Source organism: Hyperolius riggenbachi, chromosome 2 (assembly GCF_040937935.1).
Source record: "Hyperolius riggenbachi isolate aHypRig1 chromosome 2, aHypRig1.pri, whole genome shotgun sequence".
NCBI classification, from domain to species: domain Eukaryota; kingdom Metazoa; phylum Chordata; class Amphibia; order Anura; family Hyperoliidae; genus Hyperolius; species Hyperolius riggenbachi.
In genome coordinates, this window is record NC_090647.1 from 25,158,270 (window position 1) to 25,185,729 (window position 27,460).

Here is a 27,460-nt window from a genome sequence, read left to right on the forward strand (position 1 = left end):
TTTTGGGATATACTGCGGCATTTTGAAAAGTTTTTGAAACCTTTACAATTTTCTGGATTTTTATATAAATGTGACCGAAAACATCATCCAATCTTCAAACAAGGACAACTGTAGTGAGAGATACATAGAGGCTGCCATTTATTTCCTGTTAGACAATACCAGTTGCCTGGCAGTCCTGCTGATCTATTTGGCTGCAGGAGTGTCTTAATCACACACCAGAAACAAGCATGCAGCTAATCTGGTCAGAGCTGACAATAATGTCAGAAACACCTGATCTGCTGCATGCTTGTTCAGGGGCTATGGCTGAAAGTATTAGAGGCACAGAATCAGCAGGATAGCCAGGGAACTGGTATTGCTTAAAAGGAAATAAATATGGCAGCCTCCATATCCCTCTCGTTACAGTCGTCCTTTAAGCTGGATACACATTAGAAGAGAACTGTCGTTTTATAATGAAAGTTTCTATAGTTATCGAACAAGATCATTATGTAAACCCAGACATTAACAATGTCTAACAACGACATTTGTGTTGATTCCAACTGGTTTGAAAATCCCAGGTGATGAGTTTCCGTTGTCTTGCCGTCAGTACAGCTATCTTATGACAATGCTCAGTTTTCAATGTACAGTAAACCCCTGGTTATCCAGAACCACATAAGGACGACGCTAATTGAAATCTACGCCCTGATTTGATGCTGATCTGGCTGGCAGGGCGTAGATTTAAATTCAGCGACGCTGCACGATCTCGCCGCTGTCTCCCCACCGCAGCTCACTCCCTCTGCTGTCTCTATAGTGGCAGAGCTCTGTGAGCCGGTCAGGAGCCAATTTCATTGGCTCCTGGCTGTGTCTATCAATGTAAGCAACTCCCATTGGCCTACATTGATAGGCAGGGTCACTAGCCAATGAAAGCGGATCCTGACAGCCTCACAGGAACTCTGCTGTCATAGAGACAGCAGAGTGGGTAGCGGAGGTTCCCGGCGTGCGGCGTGGACAGCAGGTATGTGCGGCAATTCATCTGTATTCCGCCGTTTCTGGTACCAGCGGTCTCTGGTCCTTAAGGGGGCACCATGACCAAGAATTGAACTTTATCCCAAGCAGTAGCTGATACCCCCGTTTACATGAGAAATCTATTCCTTTTCACAAACAGACCATCAGGGGGCGCTGTATGGCTGATATTGTGGTGAAACCCCTCCCACAGTGTGATGTCAGGAGCATGGTCATGGCAGTTTCCTGTCTGTGAACCTTGTTGCATTGTGGGAAATAGCTGTTTACAGCGGTTTCCAACTGCCAAAAAAGCAAGCAGCAGCTACATCACCTGCCAGCAGTAAAAATGTCACCATGTGATAAATGTCAGAATGTAAATCAGGGAAAGATTTTACAATGGTCAAACACTGACTAAATCATGTATACATAATTATTGTAAAAATAAAGCACTTTTTTTATTACATTATTTTCACTGGAGTTCCTCTTTAAGTGGTTAAAGCAAAGTTCCCCAACCCTGTCCTCAAGTACCACCAACAGTACATGTTTTACAGGAAACCACAAGCATGCACAGGTGGGGTAATCAGTGTCTCAGCAGAGCTTATCTACCTCTGAGGATTTCCACAAAACATGCATTGTTGGTGGGCCCTGAGGTTGGGGAACACTGAGTTAAAGGATACCAGAATTCCCAAAAAACATGGAAAACCGGGGAAGCAGGCATATACTGTCACCTGTGCCGATGCCTGCCGCTCCCCCTGTTCTCCTCTCCATCCCTCGCATTGAACGCACCCCGGGATCTTATTCTAAGTCGTCGGAGTCGGGGTGACTGCTCAGGCGCTGGCCGGGCTACCCGCGGCAGAGAGTGCACTGCGCATGATGTCATACTCCCCCCGTTTTCCTTGTTTCCTTCCAGCTCTAGCATCCTTTAGGCTAATTTCACACCAGGACGTTGCGTTAGAGGGGGCGTTAAGGTCGCATAACGTCCCCCTAACTCAACGCCTGGTGGTGCTGGATCTGGACGTCAGAGTGAGCCGCGTTGTGCAGCTCACTCTGGCGTCAGTGATGCCGTGATGCGCACTCTTGTGCGCATGCGGCATCACGTGGTCCCGCCGGCCAATCGCCGCACAGAGCGGCTGCTCCAGGAAGTAAACACTGCACGTCATAACGTGCAGTGCATATTAATTAGCCATGTGCCTGGCCGCTCTCCGCTCCTGCCCAACATTACTGAGCATGTGCAAGCAGTCTAACACGGCTCAGCCGCGTCCAAAGTACTGCATGCAGTACGTTGTCTTGTGACGCAGCGTTACAATGTAACGCAACGTCCGCACTGTGAACAGCCCCATTGATTTTTCATTACTGTGCGGTGGGCTGCGTTACAGGCTGCTCTAACGTGCGCCTGTAACGTCCCACTGTGAAACCAGCCTTAAAGAGACTCCGTAACAAAAATTGCATCCTGTTTTTTATCATCCTACAAGTTCCAAAAGCTATTCTAATGTGTTCTAGCTTACTGCAGCACTTTCCACTATCACAGTCTCTGTAATAAATCAATGTATCTTTTCCCTGTCAGACTTGTCGGCCTGTGTCTGGAAGGCTGCCAAGTTCTTCAGTGTTGTGGTTCTGCTATGAACTCCCCCTCCCAGGCCCCTCTATGCACACTGCCTGTGTATTATTTAGATTAGGGCAGCTTCTCTCTTCTCTCTTATCTTTTACAAGCTGGATAAATCGTCCTCTGAGCTGGCTGGGCTTTCACATACTGAGGAATTGCATAAGGGCAAAGCTGTTTGCAGGAAGAAAAGAGCAGCCTGAAACTTCAGTGCATGGGGGAAAGAAACACACAAATGATCTCTTGAGATTCAAAAGGAAGGCTGTATACAGCCTGCTTGTGTATGGATGTATTTTCTATGTGTGGACATACTGTACATCAACCTACTTCCTGTTTTGGTGGCCATTTTGTTTGTTTATAAACAAACTTTTTAAAACTGTTTTTAACCACTTTTAATGCGGCGAGGAGCGGCGAAATTGTGACAGAGGGTAATAGGAGATGTCCCCTAACGCACTGGTATGTTTACTTTTGTGTGATTTAAACAATACAGATTCTCTTTAAGCAAAAGTCTCAGCAACCAGAAGAAAAATCCTGGCCTTGCAGGATGCATAAATCTACTTTTACACCTCTATATACAATAATAAACCTCTGTAACTAAGTTAAATATGTCCTTTGTTCTAATTTGTTTTTAATAACTGTATTTCAACATTAATACAGAGTTCATGGTAAGTATACAGTGTGAGGTATAGGACTGTTTTTTTTTTTTTTTTTTAGCTAGGCCAATTTTTAACTTTGAGTCTCAAGCAGCCAGAATCTACACTTAAAGGACAACTGTAGTGATAAGAATATGGATGCTGCACTATTTATTTCCTTTTAAATACTACCAGTTACCTGGCAGCCCTGCTGGTCTATTTGGCTGCAGTAGTGTGTGAATCACACCAAAAACAAACATGCAGCTAATCTTGTCAAATCTGGCAATAATGTCAGACACACCTGACCTGCTGCATGCTTGTTTAGGGTCGTCTATGGCGAAATGTATTAGAGGCAGAGGATTAGCAGCATAGACAGGCAATTGGTATTGCTTAAAAGGAAATAAATATGGCACCCTCCATAACCCTCTCACTACAGTTCTCCTTTAACCCGATGACATCATCTAAACCCTGCTGGTGCTGGATTAATGGGGGCTGATTGATCAAACCGCTTATGGATCAAAGATTAAATAAGATTAACAATAAATAAGATTACAACAGCAATTGTGATCATGACAGCCCCCTAACCCTTCCCATGGGCTCCCCAGAGCCAGGCCTGCAGGATCATTAGGTTGTATGGAAGTATGGAGGTGAAGTCCGTGACTCGAGGCCTGAGGCTGGGATCCCAGCTGCAGCATCTCACCATCAGAGGAGGAGGAGGATGCTGGGTGTGGTGCTGAGACAGGAATCCCCAGCCGATTGCGGAATCTCAAATACATCCCAGAGTCAGGAGGAGCAGCCAGACCAGATGTGAGAGGCCAGAGAGGATCTGCTGCAGCTGCAGACGGGAGGGGGACATGGGATATGGGGGGACATCATCGCACCTCACGCCAAACTCAGAACAAAGCAGCACAGTGTCTGTACACCCGGGCCATGGCCACACACCATACAATTTTTTAAATATCTGTATAATTTAAGAATTGTAATACATTTTTCTGACTGATTGTAACATTTTAAAAATATGACCGATGTACCACACACCTATGTTCAATCTTTCCCCAATTATGATAAAAATGATTGGAAACTTTGACAAAATTGCTAGGGTGTGTATATTAATAAATTGACAATCCAACACACACCATACAATCTTTAGAAAGATTGAAGAGAAATATCCGGCATTCCGGATCGATTAAAATCGAAGAAACCGGGAAATCCGATCGGATTTTTCAGTCGAATGAAAAAAAAGCTTTCGATTTTTTCGGCAGATCCGGTCGTTATCAAATTAACGTAAAATCGGATCATTTTATTGTATCGTGTGTGGCCACCTATACACTGATAGATCACAGCTCAATGTGGCAGAATGATCGATTCCTCTCTGGTGGGAATGAATTCTGAAAGAAATCGATTCCAACTCTATACAGCACATCGATGTTTTCCTGCTTCTATCTACTTAAAGTACCATTTTTAGCACCCAGGGCATCTCAGTAGCACATTAATAATGCATGCCAACAATAGGTCTCATTATTAAAAAAAAAAAAAAAAAAAACTTCCATTTTACCATTTAGTTTTACATTTAAAGGGCTCTTAGCAGCTCTTGACTTCGAATAACTGAAAGGGCTGCCATGTTTGAGAAGCTAACCCCCCTGCTACCTTTTCACTGCCATTATCCAGGGTTTGGTGTGAAATTCTTCAAGCCTGACTAATGTTTTTTGTTTTGAAGTACAGTGGGGAAGACACAGAGTTGGTTTGTGGGTAATTAAGTCTAATTAGGTGACTTCTTATCTGTCTTCCATCTTCTGTTCTCCCTCCCTGGTGCAGACAGAGGAAGAAGGATTCTGCCTGAAATTAACCCTTAAATGTAAAAAGATGACTTAAAATGTAAGTTGTTTTTATTAATGAACCACCATAATTTGCTATAGAGCTGCCCTGCAAGTTAAAAATGATGCTCAGTTCTCTTAAAAGTTTAGCAGCGGTTTTATTAGCTTACTTTATTCATCAGGCCTGCCTGTCCTAAATGTCCTCAGAGATTTCAGGCATCTAATAGTAATTTTTTTTTGCACTCATTACCAAGAAGGAAACAATACCTTTTCATCAACAGAGCGGGTGGGTAATTAGGACAACTGCTTTATCCACTTTGTCCTCCTTGACGTAGTTCTATGTCAAGGAGGACATGTGCGCTCCCGCGGCCGATCGCACGCCCAGGAATCAATGAATCGGGCCATGGTGCCCGATCACTGATTCCTCTCCCCCGCAGAAAAAGCGACAGCTTCTCTCGGAAGCTTCGCTTTTTCTGCCTCCTATGTCCCTCTAAGCGTACATTGTACGCTTATAGTGACGTCATGTAAACAAACTCAAGGTTGCCTTCTTGTGGCCAAAAAGTAAAACTACATCTAAATGAAAAAAAAAATTAAAATACACATATATTTACCCAAATCAAATACTATTTACATCCCACCCTCCCAAAAAGATCCACATAAAATGTTTAATAATAAAAAAAAATTACACTAAAAGAAAAAAAAATATTTACCTAAGGGTCTAAACTTTTTAATTATCTATGTAAAGATGAAATATGTCTATTTTTTTTTTAATATAAGCTTGTAAATAGTGATGTTTGCAAAACAGAAAAAAATTCTCTTTTATTTCCAAATAAAATATTGTCGCCATACATTGTGATAGGGACATAATTTAAACGGTGAAATAACCGGGACAAATGGGCAAATACAACACGTGGGTTTTAATTGTGGAGGCATGTATTATTTTAAAACTATAATGGCCAAAAACTGAGAAATAATTATTTTTTCAGTTTTTTTCTTATTCTTACTGTTAAAATGCATTTACAGTAAGGTAGCTCTTAGCAAAATATACCACCCAAAGAAAGCCTAATTGGTGGCGGAAAAAACAAGATATAGATCAGTTCATTGTAATAAGTAGTGATAACGTTATAGGCTAATGAATGGGAGGTGAACATTGCTCGGATGCATAAAGTGAAAACGACTGAACCAGAGGGAATGTGTTAAGATAGCATCTTCGACTTCTGTAAATAAGGACAATGAGAAGGGGAGGAACATGGCAGCTCCCACAGCTATTACAAATTCCAGGGAAAGAAAGGGTGCTCAGTTTCCTTTAAAATCAATCCAAAGGCAGCATTGCACTGTTTGATGCAGCACAACACTATGGGCCATCGATTAACTACTGCAGTTATGTGGGGATTTCATTTTTAATTGTTTACCCCTTTATAGCAAATGAACATTAGACTGCATTAGTTGCATGCTTGCTTCAGGTTTGAGATCCAGATATTACTGCAGCAAAGAGATCAGCAGGACTGGCAGGCAACTGGTATTGTTTAAAAGGAAACATCCGTATCCTCTCAGTTAAGGTTCCCCTTTAAGCAATACCAGCTGCCTGGCTGTCCTGCTGGTCCTCTACCTCTAATGGCTACAATTGTCGCCGCAACCACGTGGCAGGTCGCCCGTGAGTATGAGGCGCGCACCCCGAACCGTTGCTCGTCGCTGCTGTCGCCAGGTGAGTGGCGGCGGTCAATCGCATGGCGACAGTCGCAAGTGTCGCTAGTCCGCGTGTGTATGCGGACTAGCGACAGCAACCAATAGACTATCCACGGCGCTTCCGGCGAGGGGGAGGAACGTCGGCGACAGCTTCCGTCGCTGCACTAATCCCTCTTCCGAGTGTGTACGCGGAGGGACCTGGCGACGAGCTGTCGCCGGCTTGTCGAGCACACGATTCCGTGTACTAGCGACAGGCTACAAAAGTAGCCCGTGAGTATGGGCCATAAGGGCCAGTTTCTACTAGTGCAGTGTAATTTCTTTGCGGAAACTGCATAAACGAATTTGTATGCAGATGCAAATTCGTACGCGCTTGTATGTCTAATTTTAACGCGAAAACGCTTTAAAATTTGCATCGGTTTGTAAGATTTTAACCATGTCAGTGCCTGTGTGCTTTTACATAGCCCCTGAACAAGCATGCAGCAGGTCAGGTTTTCTGACATTATTGTCAGATCTGGCAAGATTAGCTGTATGCTTGTTTCTGGTGTTTCTTCAGACGCCACTGCAGCCAAATACACTAGAAGGACTGCAACTGGTATTGTTTAACAGCAAATAAATATGGAAGCCTCCATATCACTTTCACTTCATAAAATGTGTGCACACCTCTAATGCTGGGAATAATACAAATTTTGGCAGATAGATAGTTCAATAGATAATTTCTGACAGGTCCAATCTGATTTTCTGATCAATTTCTCATAGAAGTTAATGGAAATCGATTGGAAAAAAGGAACAGTAAATCTGCTGAAAAATCTCATCATGTATTCCCAGCCCCAATGCTATACAGAGGTATCACACTGCTGTTATCTAGTGATGCATCTGTACAATATCAATGGCTGCTAACTGTCACCCTAGCGCTCAGATCCGATTGCTACACACGCGCACTCTGGGGATAATGGTCCGACATGTGCCCAACTAGTAATGAAATGTGGCGTATGGGGTGCAGTTTTAATCAGGAAAAGAAAGGGAATATATTTTGGGGTGTTTTATAGCAGTGGCACTTGTTACGTGAAAATTAGGAAGTGTGAAACATGTTGCCTGTGTTCATCTGAGAAGTATCCCTTCATTTCCTGTAAAAGTTTAGGAAGAAAGTGGAAATCTACCCAACTGAAGCATGGACAGCAACTAAAGTGGACCAGAAACAGAGAAATGCACCCTGCATGTATTTAGAGAGCTTAGCCTATCTAATCACCCCCTCATTTGTGACTAATCACATGCTGTAATTTGACCTCCCCCAGTGTCACATGACTGCCACGGCAGATAAGGTAGATAAACTCATTTGAAAACACAGGATGTTAACCATGAAAACAGGAAGTAGACACACTGCATATTTATTGCAGGGTTTGTATAAGGTGTAACAAAGAAAGGTTTTCATTTTCCCGTGAAAAATAAAATATGTTATGGGAAAAAAAGAAAGAAAAAAAAAAAGTGTACGTAAGTCCGCCATCAGCTCTCACTCACCCCTGCGGCGGGTTCTTGTCCAGCCAGCCTGCTTTGATGACGGTCGCGCTTGGGGTCGATGAATCGCTGTCCTCCATGTTGCCGCTGAAGCTGTGTGAGCTGGAGATTCCCGAGGAGAGGGAGCTGTTGGAGCGCCACTTGCTGAGGTCACTGTCAATCGGCACGCTGCAAGAGAAGGCGATCAGACATGAGAGATGGGCGCTATTCCTACATGGCGTCTAACAAGTGATGGACCAGCAGGGAATGTGGGAAACATTTCAGAGGCACTCGCCCTCATTGCTGCTAGATTCACAGGCACAACTTTTCGAATTGACCCGAGGAAGCGGCAGAGTACCTGTGAAACGTGTTGTCATATTCAACACATCGTTTGTGTTGAATACATCTTTTTTTTTCCAGTTTACTGGTGTCATATCTTCCAGAGAGGTAAGCGATGACCTCTTTATACCTTATATCAGCCTTTCTCAACCATTTTACCCTGGAGGAACCCTGCAAATACGTTCTGGATCTCAAGGAACCCCTGGCATGACCTTCAAAAGCTGGTGTGGCTGTTAATGTCACTACCCCCTATTACAGTGCCATCATTACAATGTCTTATTCTAGTGCTTTTTATTAATGTGCTTATTATGATTCTGACCCCCAATTTAGTGCTTCTTTTTACAGTATCCCTATTATAACGTGCTCTCTATCATACTCCCCACCCCCACGATGGTAAAAAAAAAAAAAAAGGCCAAGGAACCCCTGCAGAGTACTCAAGGAACTCTGGGGTTCCAGGGAACCGTGGTTGAGAAAGCCTACCTTACATAGATGCATAGTCATAGACCCAGGGGCGTAACTAGAAATCACTGCGCCCCCCTGCAAAACTTTGAATGGGACCCCCTCCCCCTGCACACTGAGTAGGGACTGTCTACAAATCCTTGTCTACAAAACTTTGTATGATTTGTTATCAGTGGCTGAGCAGATGCAGTCATTAGAACAATTGTGCAGAGAGCAGAAAGCTTTTTCTCTCCTTGCCCTTAGTTGTCAGTCTCTCAGGATGGGGCCCCCTGTGGCTGCATCCCTTGCAGGGTCTATTGTTACGCCCCTGCATAGACCCACTATAGACATACCGGGGGGGGGGGGGCTCCACCACAATATACAGTCTAGTTCTAGACCTCCAGAGTAGCTATTTATAGCTTTACAGTTTATAAAGTCTTCAAGGAGAGCGGCCATCCAGCATCCAGTTCTGCCTGGACAACCGAGCGGGGAATGTTTGTTTTCCTGCAAGCCTATACGGTGTTCGCAAGGATTGCAGCCCACCTTTGTAAGTATAACTTACCAGCACTACACTTTGCTCCTAACCTAACAGTACTGCACCGCTGGGCTGCTGGTCTCTCCTACCTTCTTTAGGGGGTTTGCTGTACCCACCCTAAAGACCATCTAGACTTCGTGCTTCCTACAGGAAGGCTGCAGAGTCTGTACCCTGAAGCTCAGACCTTTGCTTGTGTCTAGGTGTTGGATCCTCAGGATAGGCAGGTTTCTGTCTCAGTGTGTCGCTGGGTGTGAATAAAAGATTTGATGTTTGTTCAGTAAGCTCCTGAGTTTCCCCAGCACTGCAGCCATGCGGGATCATTATGTTACTGTGAGATTTCTCACTCTGTTCATTGTTCTGCTGTTTTCTTTTGCTGCTGTTATTACAATAAACCAGCCTTAGTAGGTAGAGGAACCTTCTGCTGCCTTATTTCCCATCAGTATACAATTCTGCTTTATCACTTCTGCCTAGACTCTCTGGAGACAATACACACCCCCAGCCAGGCATATTAACAATTAAAGAGGACCTGTAGTGAAAATAACCTAATGGCTAAAATTGCTTATAATGTTATAGATTATTTCGTCAGTGTTTGCCCATTGTAAAATCTTTCCTCTCCCTGATTTACATTCTGAGATTTATCACATCTTTTTGCCTGTCAGGTGATCTCTGCGGAATGTTTGTTTAGTGAGCGTCCCAAAGCCAGTACAAAATATATGTGGTCTCCCAGAATGCTCTAGGAGGAGAATTCCACATAGCTAGTAAGCATAGGCTAGGCATCACTAGAGGGCGGAGTTACATACCAATATACAGCAATATATAGCTATAGGAAGTGCTTCTGGTGCTGAAACCAGGATTAGTATAAAAGTGGATTTCATGAATAATTTGCTAAAATTCTACTATATGTCACTGCAGATATATATATATATATATATATATATATATATATATATATATATATATATATATATATATACCAAGGGGTAAGCAGCACAAACCAAATTTTTTTATGCAATTCTATGCAAAGCATGCACGCAGCACAGGAGGTCCCCAACCTCCATAAGAAATATATAATTACAGAGGGGCTGCAGCACACAACAGGAAACAGTGACAGGGGCTCTTGGTTACGCTTTAACGCGCTTAAGCTCACCAACTGCGCCAAAGTGTCCCCGATCTGGTGAGTCCTACTCTACCATGCATAATGCCAGTTTTTATAAGCAGTCTAGTGGGAACTAAACCAAAAACCCAAGAGTCAACTAAATGGGAAAAAAAAAGAAATTAAAAACACCTTACCTTTCACTAGCTACCAAATGAACTCTCTGAACATGTGCAATGCACTAATTTATATGCTTAACTGTGCTAGAGGTGGGTGTGGTTATGCAGGCTTACAGGGGATAATTATAAATAAATACCAAGGGGTAAGCAGCACAAACCAAATTTTTTTATGCAATTCTATGCAAAGCATGCACGCAGCACAGGAGGTCCCCAACCTCCATAAGAAATATATAATTACAGAGGGGCTGCAGCACACAACAGGAAACAGTGACAGGGGCTCTTGGTTACGCTTTAACGCGCTTAAGCTCACCAACTGCGCCAAAGTGCGCCAAAGTGTCCCCGATCTGGTGAGTCCCCCTTGGTATTTATTTATAATTATCCCCTGTAAGCCTGCATAACCACACCCACCTCTAGCACAGTTAAGCATATAAATGAGTGCATTGCACATGTTCAGAGAATTCATCTGGTAGCTAGGTGAAAGGTAAGGTGTTTTTAATTTCTTTTTTTTTCCCATTTAGTTGACTCTTGGGTTTTTGGTTTAGTTCCCACTAGACTGCTTATAAAAACTGGCATTATGCATGGTAGAGTAGGACTCACCAGATCGGGGACACTTTGGCGCAGTTGGTGAGCTTAAGCGCGTTAAAGCGTAACCAAGAGCCCCTGTCACTGTTTCCTGTTGTGTGCTGCAGCCCCTCTGTAATTATATATTTCTTATGGAGGTTGGGGACCTCCTGTGCTGCGTGCATGCTTTGCATAGAATTGCATAAAAAAATTTGGTTTGTGCTGCTTACCCCTTGGTATTTATTTATAATTATCCCCTGTAAGCCTGCATAACCACACCCACCTCTAGCACAGTTAAGCATATAAATTAGTGCATTGCACATGTTCAGAGAGTTCATTTGGTAGCTAGTGAAAGGTAAGGTGTTTTTAATTTCTTTTTTTTTTCCCATTTAGTTGACTCTTGGGTTTTTGGTTTAGTTCCCACTAGACTGCTTATAAAAACTGGCATTATGCATGGTAGAGTAGGACTCACCAGATCGGGGACACTTTGGCGCAGTTGGTGAGCTTAAGCGCGTTAAAGCGTAACCAAGAGCCCCTGTCACTGTTTCCTGTTGTGTGCTGCAGCCCCACTGTACTTATATATTTCTTATGGAGTCTGGGGACCTCCAGCGCTGCGTGCATGATTTGCATAGAATTGCATAAAAAAATTTGGTTTGTGCTGCTTACCCCTTGGTATTTATTTATAATTATCCCCTGTAAGCCTGCATAACCACACCCACCTCTAGCACAGTTAAGCATATAAATTAGTGCATTGCACATGTTCAGAGAGTTCATTTGGTAGCTAGTGAAAGGTAAGGTGTTTTTAATTTCTTTTTTTTTCCCATTTAGTTGACTCTTGGGTTTTTGGTTTAGTTCCCACTAGACTGCTTATAAAAACTGGCATTATGCATGGTAGAGTAGGACTCACCAGATCGGGGACACTTTGGCGCAGTTGGTGAGCTTAAGCGCGTTAAAGCGTAACCAAGAGCCCCTGTCACTGTTTCCTGTTGTGTGCTGCAGCCCCTCTGTAATTATATATATATATATATATATATATATATATATATATATATAATGGAACCCATTACGCAGGCTGTATGGGGGAATTCAAGCCTTGTACACCTGCTAGACAGTTTTCGTCAGTGGTGGGAGTGGTCGGAGCATGTGTAGACCAGCCCCCGCCTGTGCATCAGCCAGCGATCTGCCTGGCGCTCCTTCTCAGCCGGGCGCAGTGTGATCTTCACTCACCCCGCCTGCTCAGTGCCACTCCATTGTGCCCCGTCATTCCTCCTCCCACCTGCGTAGCAACAGAACGTGTCGCTTGGTTAGAGCCTAGCAACGCATCTGCACAGGCGTGGCTCTGAACCGTTGTCTAAGAGACAGAGTCACGGTCCTTGCCGATCGGCAGTCCTACTTAAATGTTTTACAACGCTTTAGCCCCCTTTTCCAATTGCACTGCAATATGCGTTGAATTACCCTGTTTTACCGCAGGGTGACGCAACGGCAATGCAAGTGTATGGGGACTTTTTCACTTACTGCGTTGCGTCACTGCCGAGCTGACGCAAAGTCTGCAGCTCGTTACCGTATGGGTGGAAGTCATTGGAGTCAATGGGTGATGCAGGAATTTATTAGACAGAAGTGCGGTGCGGTAGTCGACGGGAATCCCAGTGACATGCTTCCTGCACAGCAGGAAGTATGTCACTGAGCGAGGGGTGGGTCTATGCATATGACCCTGTGACCATGAGAGCGCTAACCACTATGCCATCGTGCTGCCCATGTGATATCAGAATATTGTAAAAATATCGATATTCCATTATCGGTATTAGCCAGTCCCCAGTAGTACATTATTGGTTATTTTACCAATATTCTACAAGCTTCACCCAGTGCCCTTTTTCAGCGGACACATTCAGGCGATCATAGGTCGTGTGAGAATTGGCCCACGGCGTTCCCGATGAACTTTGAATGAATGACCGTATTATTCCAGTACATAGAGAATCGTGATTCATGTGGTTTGCAAATGTCGGGCATTAGTCTGTGATCATTCGTACTGAACAACGTTTATCTAATGTGTGTACCTAAAGTTGGGCAGCAGGTGGTTGACCAGTTCATACAGGAGATCTACAGGAAGCAGGAAACGTCATCTGAGCACTTTGACAAGGGCTGAATTGTTTTGCTTTGACAAGGGCTGAATTGTAGGAAAATTCCCAGAATGCAGAAGCAGGGGCGTAACAGCAGCCCATAAGGCCCCCCTGGAATTCAAACTTCTCCCCACCATATCCGATCTCCCTCAACACACACCCTGCCCGATACACATGCAGAATAACGCAGGGACCAGAGTAATATTTATCTGCATTTGCCAGCTCCTCATCATGTGACTCGCATCGGTCATGTGATCCGAAACCAGCGCATGGCAGCAGAAGGTATGCAGCTGTGATGCATGGAGGAGACCCGCAGTGCTGGAGCAGGTAAGCATTACTCCACTGCCTGTGCTGCTCTGCATGTGGGTAAGGAGAGGGAGTAGGAGTGGCCCCCATAGCCCCCCGGCCCCCCAGCAGTTGCAGGGCCATTGTTACACCCCCGATGTAGAGGTTAGTACTTAAGACAACAGGTACAAGGAAAGACAACCAGTGAGCCAGGGTCAGGGCTAGAGGTAAATTCACAGATGTACACATGGAGCGAACGCTACAGAAAAGCAACAACAGCACAACTGGCTGAAGTGACCCTCTAAAGAGAAAAAAAGCAAAAGTTAGATACTTAACTTACTAGAGGGAAATCTTTACATAGTCCTAAAGCTTCCCATGTCCTCCATCCCATCAGTCTCTGCACCAGAGGAGCTTACACTCTAATGTCCTCACCACAGTCACACACTATTATTATTATACATTTATATAGCTCTGACATATTCCACAGCACTGTACAGAGATCACTGATCTATTCCCATCAGTCTCTGCACCAGAGGAGCTAACACTCTAATGTCCTTACCACAGTCACACACTTATTATTATTATTATTATCTATATATATAAAATCGGATGTATGTATGTATGTGTGTATGTGTGTGTGTGTGATGATACGCTCAGCTGGCTGCACAGGCAGACAGCTGTTTGTCCATTCCTCTAGTCTGTGGGCTGCAGGTCTCTGGAACAGAGACCTGTCTTTTCATTGCAAGTTTCTGTTCTGTTCTCTTGCTGGGGAATTTGCATACATTCGTTATGCAAATCCCCTACCTGCCTTCTTTGATGACTGGCACTATAAGAGCTTTATGTTTCCCAGAATGCTTTGCTGGTCATTTCCCTTCCATGCTCAGTTCCTGATGGACACTGCTGGAGTGTCAGCCATTGCTATCTAGTATAGTTAATTCCTGGGGGTTGCTTTAGGCTCCCCTTCTAGCCCAGTCAGGTTGTATTATCTGTATTGCCTGTTCTGTCTTGTCTTGCCTGTTTGCCATTGTCCTGTCCCTATGGTGGTTGACAGGAAATGGTTCTGATCTATGTTGTTGGAGTATAGCTGGTGCAGCGGTTGCTACCAGCTATCTCTTCTGTTCTGTCTTCTGGGATCGCGCTAGCTACTTTGTGCTAGCGCTGGGGATCCTTCTGTTCTGTCTCCTGGGATCGCGCTAGCTACTTTGTGCGAGCGCTGGGGATCCTTCTGTTCTGTCTTGTCGGTCGCGATTGCGCTGTCACCAGCGGCGGTTGATAGCGAATCGTTCTGTCTTGCTGAGATCGCACTAGCCGCTAGCGTTAGCGGCTGTGGATCTTTCTGATCTGTGTTCCTGCTTGGATCACACTTGCTCTGGCGGAAGAGCGGTGGATCCTTCCTGCCTAGTTCTTGTTTTTCGTGTGTCTGTCTTGTCCGCTGCGCTTGCTACAGACTCGGTGAGGTAACCGTTAAGCAAGCGCTCGCGTTCCCTGTTTCATGTTTGTCTGTTTATGGTTAGTTAGGCGTGCTTGTCTCTATTGTGCTTATCACGTGGAGATCGCGCATAACCGCGTGCACTGTTGCGAATGAGTGCGGTGTTCGCGGTTAGCTAGCGTTGTTATTTTCCATATCTCCTTATTGTATTTGCTGTGCCTTTGCTACCCTCGTATTCTATCCTGTTCTGCCTTGTGTCACGTCTCGCGATCGCACCTCTCGCGATCGCGTTCCTATTTCGTATCTGCTGTTGTGTGTGCGCGGTCGCGGAGTGGCGACTGGATTGGCGCACACACATACAACCTATCCCTTTTGCTCAATCTCATTCGCAATCGCCTCTCTTGCGATTGCGTTCTGCGCTTCGTACAAATTCCTGTCTGGCATTTGTGGAGGTACAGAGGATTGGTTCCTCTGCACTCCCCAGCGCCATCTGCCGACAGGAATTTCCCTCTACAGGTGCGTAGCACCTTTTGCTGGGTTCCTGCAAATTATACGCTTGTGGAGGATCTCCGCTGTGTCAGCGCACGCGTTGTGCGCTGATCACGGGGAAAGTTCCACAATCGTGACAGAATGACCAGCCCAACCCAAAACCCCAGTGTAGACGGAATTTCCGATTTGTACGATTTTGTCGAATATGGCTCTTGTACCTTTAAGAGATTTAAAAAACTTGAACCTGAATCAGCAGGCGAATTTTTGTCTGAGTGTACGAAACTGTTAGCGAACCCTGAATTCCAATGCACCCCAGTGTCTACCTGGGCTCCCCAAATGGTCTACATTCTGTTGGGGGGCGAAATGTCAATGTGGGGTTATGATGTGTTAAATCATACCACCCTGAGTCAAAGACCCCTGGAATTCTTGGCCTTTTTAATTCACAATTGGCTGAGATTACCTCAATTACCATACCCCCTTAATGAGTTGTTGTCAGCAGCTCAATCAGCTGTTCCATCTACTCTTTCATCCACAAAGCAGCCATCCAAAGCCTCTAAGTCTAAACGTAAAAGATCTAGGAAGGCTTCCCAGCGGAAAGATCCGTTGCCCATGGCAACCACAGATAGAGAGGTTATTTCTGGCAAGTCTGAAATGGGCAAAACCATGCATGATGATAATGATGTTTATAATGCATCTGCTGATCAGTTTCCAGGTTTTTTGCGCCAATCCAAAGCTTATGTGGATCCTGCTATAGGTAGGATCGCACACTATATTAAAGCAGTCAAAAAATCTGTACTCGTTCCTGATCCCCACCCATATGGAGATTATTTAGATACTGGGTTGTTCGAACCGCCATTTGCCTCATGGGAAATCGGGGCCTTGGTGGAGGAATTTGATTTGGATTGGAAAGCCTTTTGCGATTTTTACATCGCAAAAAGCGCGGATGTCCTGAACGAGTGTCTTGACTCTGTGTGCCTTTTGATTGATTCTGATGAATGTGACAAGTGTGTTGTGGATCTGGTGATGTATGTGTGGCAGATCATTTTGGATGAATTACACACACACCAATTAATTGATCCCAATAAAGAGGTAAAAGATTCCCGTTCTGTTCCTGCTCCAGTTCCATCTGTAGACTGTGCGCACTATGATTGTTCATCCTTTGTTAAGTGTGCATGGGAGCCCCCGTTTGAGAAATGGGAGATCGAGCTCCTGGTCTATGAATTGGAATGTGATTGGAGATCGTTTTGCAATCAATACCGTTCTAAAAACGAAGCAGTTTTGTATGCGTGCATTGAGTCTGCGTGCACTTTAATCAAGACTGGTGAATGTATCTCTGACTTTGTGACTCCGCTGTTTGACGTGTGGAGAATGATTTTGGATGAACTACATGCGCTTCAATCTGCTAAAAACACATTGTCAGCGGACGATTGTTCCAATCCTCTGGATTTAAAGAAAGTGAGTTTTGAATGCATTCCCTTTCCCAAAGCAACTGAGTGTTTGAAGTCTGAGTGCAAGTCGTTCAGAGCAGTTGCTTGTGTGGAAGTTGAACCAGTGCGGTCTGATGTCGCCACCGCACGTATGGCTGCAAAAGGTCTGTGTGGTCCTGTGTCTAAGGAAGACAGATTTTTTCCCTCAGGATCTCTAAGATCGTCCGTTTGTGAGCCTGCCATGGGGAAAATTCCTAAGTTATGCAACTTTAAGAAAATTATTGATGTGTCTAATAAAGTTTCTCCTGTTGTTGTCGCCACTTCTTTTGCAAATGAATCTATGTCTTATTCTGTTCGCACCTGTGCAGGCCTGTTGCCTGATGACAGTTGCTCCAGTGTTTCTGTCCTAGATGCCTTGCAGTCTGCTCCGCAGATCGCGGAGGTTTGCGATATGGAAGCGTCAGTTTCGCAACCTAAAGCGATCGTGGATCCGCAAATTTTGCGTTCTGACTCCTCGGATTCGACCTTGTTAGCCGAATCTAAGAGTGAGACAGCGCTTCGGTTTTGCGAATCTGATGCTGAAGCTTCTTTGCCTTGTCCAGAGAAGCTTTCTCTGAACCTGCCCTGTACCATGAATGAAGGCATGATGTCCACTTGCATTGACATTTGCGAGTCTGATTCTGAAGAAAGTATTGACTCTCCACCCAGTACTCTGGATGAGTCAATATTGCCTTGTACAATATCTCCTGCCCTGCCCCTAGAGGCTCGTCTAGGTATTGCTGCTATTTTTACCTGTCTTTCTGCAGTTTTGGAGTTGCAAGCTAGTTTGATTACTACGCAGAGTTCTGGGTGCAGCGAGATTAAAGTTAGGGAGTCAGTGTGTGGTCCAGTGAATATTCCTGTACGTTCCACTCATGATGATGAAATTCAGTCTCAGTTTATGGTGGAACCTTCCCTGGGACATCTGCCCTGTTCTCAAAGTAAAGTTCCAGTTTTGCCCTGTAACATGGATAGTACAGAATCCTTCTTAGACAACTTGAAAAATGATGTTCCTGAGGTCTTGTTTGATGATCTGAAGGTCTCCGAGTTCCTCCCAAAGGGTGCAGAACTTGAAGGAGATGTCTCCTGCCCCCCAGGTCCTTCTGAGGTGTTGCCCACTTCAGTAGGCATTGCTGCCTTGCTGACTACTTTTGCAGCTCTTGTGGAGCTTCATTCATGTGTAGTCAATGATGATATTACAGTTACAGAAAATTCTGAATTTGAGTCTTCTTTTGAAAGACCAGTACCTGTGACCTTTACTCGTGATGATTTTCTGCCCGGTACTGGTTTTGGTCTTGTCGTGTCGGACTCTGAGGTTGGCAGTTCCCCGACATGTCCTGAGGTTTCTCCTGTACTAGTGTACCCCGATGTGCTCTGTGACCCAGAAAGCCCAAGTGTGCCTCGGTTACCAGCGTACTCAGATGCTTCCTCAGTGGAGACATGTTCTGATATAGCCTGCCTGCTTGCATGCCCAGAAGTGGTCCCTGAAAGTCCTGATCTTGATGGGTGTCCTGCTAATTTTGAGTCTGGAATGATCATAGGTTCCATAGGGGTTCTTGGTGGTTCTCCATGTGAGCCTGGTGAGCGTTCTGGCTTCTTGGGATCTCTGCGGAGCTTCAAGGCGTTCTGGGAGATTCCGGGAAAGGTTTTGCTTGGTGCCCTGAATACGATCAGCAATGGCTTTGGTGTTGTAAGGGACACTTCGAACAGGTATTGCGGCAGGTTTGGTATTCTTGGACGCTCCTTGGAAGGTGGTGGGTATTGTCTGGAGGGTGTCGATGGCTTCTTCTCTGGTGTCCACAGTCCTGATGGGTGTTACGCTGAGACTTGTAGTGCTGATGGGCATGTTTCGGTGGCTTCTGCTTCCGATGAGGTCGGTTTCGGATGGACTGACTCTGGAATTGGGCCTTGTCGGGCTGTCCTGACCTTCATGAGTCTTCAGTTAGAGTTTTGTGATGTTACCAGTCTTGAGGGATGTCTGGAATCCATCCCTAGAAGGGGGGGTACTGTGATGATACGCTCAGCTGGCTGCACAGGCAGACAGCTGTTTGTCCATTCCTCTAGTCTGTGGGCTGCAGGTCTCTGGAACAGAGACCTGTCTTTTCATTGCAAGTTTCTGTTCTGTTCTCTTGCTGGGGAATTTGCATACATTCGTTATGCAAATCCCCTACCTGCCTTCTTTGATGACTGGCACTATAAGAGCTTTATGTTTCCCAGAATGCTTTGCTGGTCATTTCCCTTCCATGCTCAGTTCCTGATGGACACTGCTGGAGTGTCAGCCATTGCTATCTAGTATAGTTAATTCCTGGGGGTTGCTTTAGGCTCCCCTTCTAGCCCAGTCAGGTTGTATTATCTGTATTGCCTGTTCTGTCTTGTCTTGCCTGTTTGCCATTGTCCTGTCCCTATGGTGGTTGACAGGAAATGGTTCTGATCTATGTTGTTGGAGTATAGCTGGTGCAGCGGTTGCTACCAGCTATCTCTTCTGTTCTGTCTTCTGGGATCGCGCTAGCTACTTTGTGCTAGCGCTGGGGATCCTTCTGTTCTGTCTCCTGGGATCGCGCTAGCTACTTTGTGCGAGCGCTGGGGATCCTTCTGTTCTGTCTTGTCGGTCGCGATTGCGCTGTCACCAGCGGCGGTTGATAGCGAATCGTTCTGTCTTGCTGAGATCGCACTAGCCGCTAGCGTTAGCGGCTGTGGATCTTTCTGATCTGTGTTCCTGCTTGGATCACACTTGCTCTGGCGGAAGAGCGGTGGATCCTTCCTGCCTAGTTCTTGTTTTTCGTGTGTCTGTCTTGTCCGCTGCGCTTGCTACAGACTCGGTGAGGTAACCGTTAAGCAAGCGCTCGCGTTCCCTGTTTCATGTTTGTCTGTTTATGGTTAGTTAGGCGTGCTTGTCTCTATTGTGCTTATCACGTGGAGATCGCGCATAACCGCGTGCACTGTTGCGAATGAGTGCGGTGTTCGCGGTTAGCTAGCGTTGTTATTTTCCATATCTCCTTATTGTATTTGCTGTGCCTTTGCTACCCTCGTATTCTATCCTGTTCTGCCTTGTGTCACGTCTCGCGATCGCACCTCTCGCGATCGCGTTCCTATTTCGTATCTGCTGTTGTGTGTGCGCGGTCGCGGAGTGGCGACTGGATTGGCGCACACACATACAACCTATCCCTTTTGCTCAATCTCATTCGCAATCGCCTCTCTTGCGATTGCGTTCTGCGCTTCGTACAAATTCCTGTCTGGCATTTGTGGAGGTACAGAGGATTGGTTCCTCTGCACTCCCCAGCGCCATCTGCCGACAGGAATTTCCCTCTACAGGTGCGTAGCACCTTTTGCTGGGTTCCTGCAAATTATACGCTTGTGGAGGATCTCCGCTGTGTCAGCGCACGCGTTGTGCGCTGATCACGGGGAAAGTTCCACAATCGTGACAGTGTGTATGTGTGTGTGTGTGTGTGTGTATGTGCCGCGATCACGCGAAAACGGCATGACCGATTTGAACGAAACTTGGTACACAGATCCCTTACTACCTGGGATGATATGTTCTGGGGGTCTCGCGGCCCCCCTGCACACCTGGGCGGAGCTACAAACAGCAAATCAGATTCCACCCATTCAAGTCAATGGAAAAAATGGAAAAGGCTGCCATTCCCACAGTAATCAAGCCACAGTCCCCACACTTGGCACAGTTGGTCACTTGGTGACCGAGGTTACAAATCCAGGAAAAGTGGGCGGAGCATAAAACAGCCAATCAAATTGCAGCTATTCATTTTAAATGGGAAAATGTAAACTGCAGCCATTCTTAGACTGTTAATCGCAGGGTTCTCAAACTTGCCACACTTGGTCACTGGGTGAATGTGATTAAGATTCAAGAAAGTGGGTGGAGCCTAAAAAAGCCAATCAAAATTCACCTATTGATTTTCAAGGGGAATATTTAAACTGCTGTCATTCTTACACTGTTAATGGCAGAGGCTTCAAACTTCCTACAGTGTGTCTTTGGGTAACTGGGGTCCAAATTCACTAAAGGGGCGGGGCCACATACAGCCAATCAGATTTCCTTGGTGGATAAACTGCTTCCATTCACACATTTTTGATGCCAGGAACCTGAAAGCTCACAAACTTGGTCATTGAGTGACTGTGTGTCAAGGTTACAAAAAGTGGGCGGAGCCAAAAACAAACTTCACTGGGAAAATATAAACTGTAGGCATTCTTACACCTTTAACGGCAGAGTTCTCAAACTTTGCACAGTTGGTCACTGGGTGAATGAGATTAAGAATTTGGAAGGTAGGTGGAGCCTACAACAGCCAATAGAAATTCACCTTTCGATTTTCAAAGGGAATATTTAAGCTGCTACCATTCTTATACTGTTAATAGCAGATGCCTCAAACCTGGTACAGTCGGTCACTGGGTGATTAGGGTTCAAATTCAGAAAGGGGGCGGGGCCACAAACAGCCAATCAGATTTGTTTATTTTTCAATGGGAATATACAAAGTATTGATACCAAGGACCCCAAAGCTGATAAACTTGATAGAGTGACTGTATGTCAAGGTTAGAAAAATTGTGCGGCGCCAACAACTTAATTTTTTACATGGCAGGGTTCCCAAACTTGACACAATTGGCCACTGGGTGACTGGGATTAATATTCAGAAATGTGGGTGGAGCCTAAAAACAGCCAATCAAAATGTACCTATTGATTTTCAAGGGGGAACATTTACATTACATTTTACTCCGTCTAATCTGGGCTGCGTGTGTGTTCCAATACACCAAGCGTCACATGCTAATCATGTGACGCTTGGTGTAATGGAGCGCACACGCAGCCCAGATTAGACGGAGAGGACAGCGTGCTTCTGAGCCGAAAGCTATGCGCCGGCCAGAAGTGAAGAGGGAAGAAATATGTTCAGGTCAAGGGTCAAGCAAGTCACCGGGACACTGGCATGAATAGTGCATGAACAGCGGCAGACGGAGGGGGCAGGAGGAGGTCACAGTATGTACTTTTGACCCCCCACACACTGGAGTTATCTGTTTATTCAGCTGTGGTATCCTTTAATGGCAGAGGTCTCAAACCTGATACAGTCAGTTATTGGGTGACTGGGGTCCAAATTCACTAAAGTGGGTGGAGCCACAAACAGCCAATCAGATTTTTTAAATTGATTTCAGCCATTCTGTTATTGGCAGGGTTCTCAAACGTGACACAGTTTGCCACTGGGTGACTGGGACTAATATTCAGGAAAGTGGGTGTAGCCTACAACAGCCAATCAAAATTCACGTTTTGATCTTCAAGGGGAATAATTACATTGCTGCTATTCATACACTCTTAATGGCAGAGGCCTCAAATCTGGTACAGTCAGTCACTGGGAGACTGGGGTTTAAATTCTGAAAAGGGAGTGGGCCAAAAACAGCCAATCAGATTTGTTTAATTTCAATGGTAACATGCAGCTTATTGATGCCAAAGACCACAAAGCTCATAAACTTGGTCAGTGAGTGACTGTATGTCAAGGTTAGTGGGCAGAGCCAAAAACAACTTTTTACATGGCAAAATATAAATTGCAGCGATTCTTACACTGTTAATGGCAGGGATCTCAAACTTGACACAGTTGGTCACTGGGGGACTAGGATTAATATATGGAAAAGTAGGTGGAGCCTACAAGAGCCAATCAAAATTCACCTATTGATTTTCAAGGGGAATATTGAAACTGCTGTCATTCTTACACTGTTAATGGCAGAGGCCTCAAACCTGCTACAGTCGATCATCAAGTGACTGTGGTTCAAATTCACTTAAGGGGTGGAGCCACAAAAATCCAATCAGATCTGCTTTTTTTTGGATAAACTGCTTCAATTCACACAATTTTGATGCCTGGAACCCAAAAGCTCACAAACTTGGTCGACTGTGTGTCAAGGTTACAAAAAGTAGGTGGAGTCAAAAACAGATTTTCGAGGAAATTGTAAACTGCAGCCCTTCTTACACTGTTAATGGCAGGGTTCTCAAACTTTGCACAATTGGTTACTGGGTGACTGGGATTAATATTCATAACAGTGGGTAGAGCCTAAAAAAGCCAATCAAAATCACCTGTTGATTTTCAAGGGGAATATTAAAATTGCTGCCATTCTTGCACTGTTAATGGCACAAGCCTCAAACCTGGTACAGTTAGTCATTGGGGTTCAAATTCAGAAAAGGGGACAGAGCCACAAACAGTTTCATTTCTTGGAAAATACAAATTATTGATGCCAAGGACCCCAAAGCTCAGAAACTTGGTCATTGAGTGACTGTATGTCCAGGTGACAAAAAGAAGGCAGAGCCAAAACCAAATTTCACTGGGAAAATGTAGACTGAAGGCCTTCTTACACTGTTAATGGCAGGGTTCCCAAACGTTGCCCAGATGGTCACTGGGTGACTTAGATTAATATTCAGGGAAGTGGGTGGAGCATATCATAGCCAATCAAAATTCACCTGTCGATTTTCAAGGGGAATATTTCAATTGCTGCCATTTTTACACTGGTAATAGCAGATGCCTCAAACCTGCTACAGTTGGTCATTGGGTGACTGGGGTTCAAATGCTGGAGAGGGGCAGAGCCACAAACAGCCAATCTGATTTGTTTAATTTCTATGGGAATATACAAATTATTGATGCTAAAGACCCCAAAGCTCACAAACTTGGTCATTGAGTGTTTGTGCATTAGGGTTAGAAGAAGTGGGCGGAACCAACACCTGTCAAATACATACCCGGGCAATGCCGGGTCATCAGTGGGTGGAGACAAATACAAATTTCACTGGAAAAATGTAAACTGCAGCCATTCTTACGCTGTTAATTGGAGTGTTCTTAAACTTTGCACAGTTGCTCACTCAGTGAATGGGATTAATATTCAGAAAAGTGGGTGGAGCCTACAATAGTGTATAAAGCTTCACCTATTGCTTTTCAAGTGGAATATTTAATTGCTACCATCCTTGCACTGTTAATGGCACAGGCCTCAAACCTGGTACAGTTGGTCATTGGGTGACTGGGGTTCAAATTCAGAAAAGGGGGTGGAGCCACAAACAACCCATCAGATTTTTTCATTTCAATACAAATTATTGATGCCAAAGACCACAAAGCTCACAAACTTAGTCATTGATTAATTGTTAGGGTTAGAAAAAGTGGGTGGAGCCGACACCAGCCAAATATATTCCCGGGCAACGCCGGGCAATCAGCTAGTTATTATTATAATACATTTATATAGCTCTGACATATACCACAGTGCTGTACAGAGATCACTGATCCCTTCCCATCAGCCTTTGCACCAGTGGAGCTTACACTCCATAATGTCCTCACCACAGTCACACACTATTATTATTATTATACATTGATATAGCTCTGACATATTCCACAGCGCTGTACAGAGATCACTGATCCATTCCCATCAGCCTCTGCACCAGAGGAGCTTACGCTCTAATGTCCTCACCACAGTCACATACTATTATTATTATACATTTATATAGCTCTGACATATACCACAGCGCTGTACAGATATCACTGATCCCTTCCCAACAGTCTCTGCACCAGAGGAGCTTACACTCTAATGTCCTCACCACAGTCACACACTACTATTATTATACATTTATATAGCTCTGACACATTCCACAGTGCAGTACAGAGATCTCTGATCCATTCCCATCAGTCTCTGCACCAGAGGAGCTTACACTCTATGTCTCGGCAGTCTTCACCCGCACAGTCACATACTCTCTCAGTCAGACCCCAGTGCTGAAGGTCATTGTCCTGTGTCTGTCCTGTTCGATCATTAATGAAAGCTGCCTGGCAGACCCCCTTTGTCGGGGCTGTGCCCACCTACCTGCCAGTCTGCTTCCTCCTAGCCATGCCCAGCATACGGAAACATCAGCAGCTTCAGCATACCATGGCTGTGAAGTCACCCAGCCTCCCCCGAGTGACATTTCTTCCTGAACTACCTGAACACACAAAAAGGTGCCAAAAACTTGTTTGGCCAGTCCCGTCTGCAGAGCGCAGCGGTAAACAGCTGCCAGGAAGCATTAACTCTGGAAATGCCTCACAGGCATATGGAAGACCACGTTCCATTAGGAAAAGAAATTCTTCCTCTGGTCACTGACCCCTGATGGACCAGCCAAACCGTGTTAATCATAAATAGCCAATAAAGGACACATACAGGACACTACACAATCAGTATTACATTGGACCACTATCGCGAAAATCATGAAATAGAAAGTACATGTAAACCCATATAAATAAGAAGTACATTTCTCCCACAGTAAATGAGCCATATTTTACTTTTCTTCTATGTTGCAGTCACTTGCAGTAGGTAGAAGAAATCTGACAAAACCGACAGGTTGTGGACTAGCCCATCTCCTCACGGGGGATTCTCAGCACGACCTTTATTTTTTTTATAAAAGACAGTACCTGAAAAGGATTTAACCAAAAATGCTGGCCAGCCTCCCTGCTCGCTGTACACTTTATTGGCAGTTGGGCGGAGCAACTGCCATTCCCTAAGTGCTTTCGAAATTAAAGGAAATGCTGAGAATCCCCCATGAGCAGATGAGCTGATCCAAAACCTGTCGGTTCTGTCAGATTTCTTCTACCTACTGTAAGTGACAGCAACATAGGAGAAAAGTCATTTATGGCTCATTTTACTCTGGAAGAAACGTACTTCTTATTTGTATGTGTTTACATGTACTTTAAACGTTATGATTTTCGCAATAGCAGTTCTATAATGTTTGCACTGCTTTCAAATTTATATACACAACCAGCATCTAAGCTGCTCCACCCAGGGGCGGAGCAATAGGGACACAACCAGCATCTAAGCTGCTCCACCCAGGGGCGGAGTAATAGGGACACAACCAGCATCTAAGCTGCTCCACCCAGGGGCGGAGTAATAGGGACACAACCAGCATCTAAGCTGCTCCACCCAGGGGCGGAGTAATAGGGACACAACCAGCATCTAAGCTGCTCCACCCAGGGTCGGAGCAATAGGGACACAACCAGCATCTAAGCTGCTCCACCCAGGGTCGGAGCAATAGGGACACAACCAGCATCTAAGCTGCTCCACCCAGGGGCGGAGTAATAGGGACACAACCAGCATCTAAGCTGCTCCACCCAGGGGCGGAGCAATAGGGACACAACCAGCATCTAAGCTGCTCCACCCAGGGGCGGAGCAATAGGGACACAACCAGCATCCAAGCTGCTCCACCCAGGGGCGGAGCAATAGGGACACAACCAGCATCCAAGCTGCTTCACCCAGGGGCGGAGCCAAAGGGGCACAACCAGCATCTAAGCTGCTCCACCCAGGGGTGGAGCAATAGGGACACAATCAGCATCTAAGCTGCTCCACCCAGGGGCGGAGCAATAGGGACACAACCAGCATCTAAGCTGCTCCACCCAGGGGCGGAGCAATAGAGACACAACCAGCATCTAAGCTGCTCCACCCAGGGGCGGAGCAATAGGGACACAACCAGCATGCAAGCTGCTCCACCCAGGGGCGGAGCCAAAGGGGCACAACCAGCATCTAAGCTGCTCCACCCAGGGGCGGAGCAATAGGGACACAATCAGCATCTAAGCTGCTCCACCCAGGGGCGGAGCAATAGGGACACAACCAGCATCCAAGCTGCTCCACCCAGGGGCGGAGCCAAAGGGGCACAACCAGCATCTAAGCTGCTCCACCCAGGGGCGGAGCCAAAGGGGCACAACCAGCATCTAAGCTGCTCCACCCAGGGGCGGAGCAATAGGGACACAACCAGCATCTAAGCTGCTCCACCCAGGGGCGGAGCAATAGGGACACAACCAGCATCTAAGCTGCTCCACCCAGGGGCGGAGCAATAGGGACACAACCAGCATCTAAGCTGCTCCACCCAGGGGCGGAGCAATAGGGACACAACCAGCATCTAAGCTGCTCCACCCAGGGGCGGAGCAATAGGGGCACAACCAGCATCTAAGCTGCTCCACCCAGGGGCGGAGCAATAGGGACACAATCAGCATCTAAGCTGCTCCACCCAGGGGCGGAGTAATAGGGACACAACCAGCATCTAAGCTGCTCCACCCAGGGGCGGAGCCAAAGGGACACAACCAGCATCCAAGCTGCTCCACCCAGGGGCGGAGCCAAAGGGGCACAACCAGCATCTAAGCTGCTCCACCCAGGGGCGGAGCAATAGGGACACAACCAGCATCTAAGCTGCTCCACCCAGGGGCGGAGCAATAGGGACACAACCAGCATCTAAGCTGCTCCACCCAGGGGCGGAGTAATAGGGACACAACCAGCATCTAAGCTGCTCCACCCAGGGGCGGAGCAATAGGGACACAACCAGCATCTAAGCTGCTCCACCCAGGGGCGGAGCAATAGGG

At 45.7% G+C, this 27,460-nt stretch overlaps 1 protein-coding gene across 8 annotated transcripts in view; it reads right to left on the minus strand.

Annotated features, from left to right (window-relative positions):
- ARAP1 (ArfGAP with RhoGAP domain, ankyrin repeat and PH domain 1) overlaps positions 1 to 27,460 on the minus strand; it is a 485,498-nt gene that overhangs the window by 274,317 nt on the left and 183,721 nt on the right. For 7 of the 8 annotated variants that reach the window (XM_068266571.1, XM_068266573.1, XM_068266569.1 and 4 more), the window contains one exon: positions 8,226 to 8,390. In XM_068266571.1, the coding sequence (XP_068122672.1) occupies positions 8,226 to 8,390 (165 nt within the window). Of the gene's footprint in view, positions 1 to 8,225; positions 8,391 to 24,944; positions 25,017 to 27,460 lie in introns of those variants that run through there. The other variant, XM_068266576.1, reaches the window with a different exon arrangement.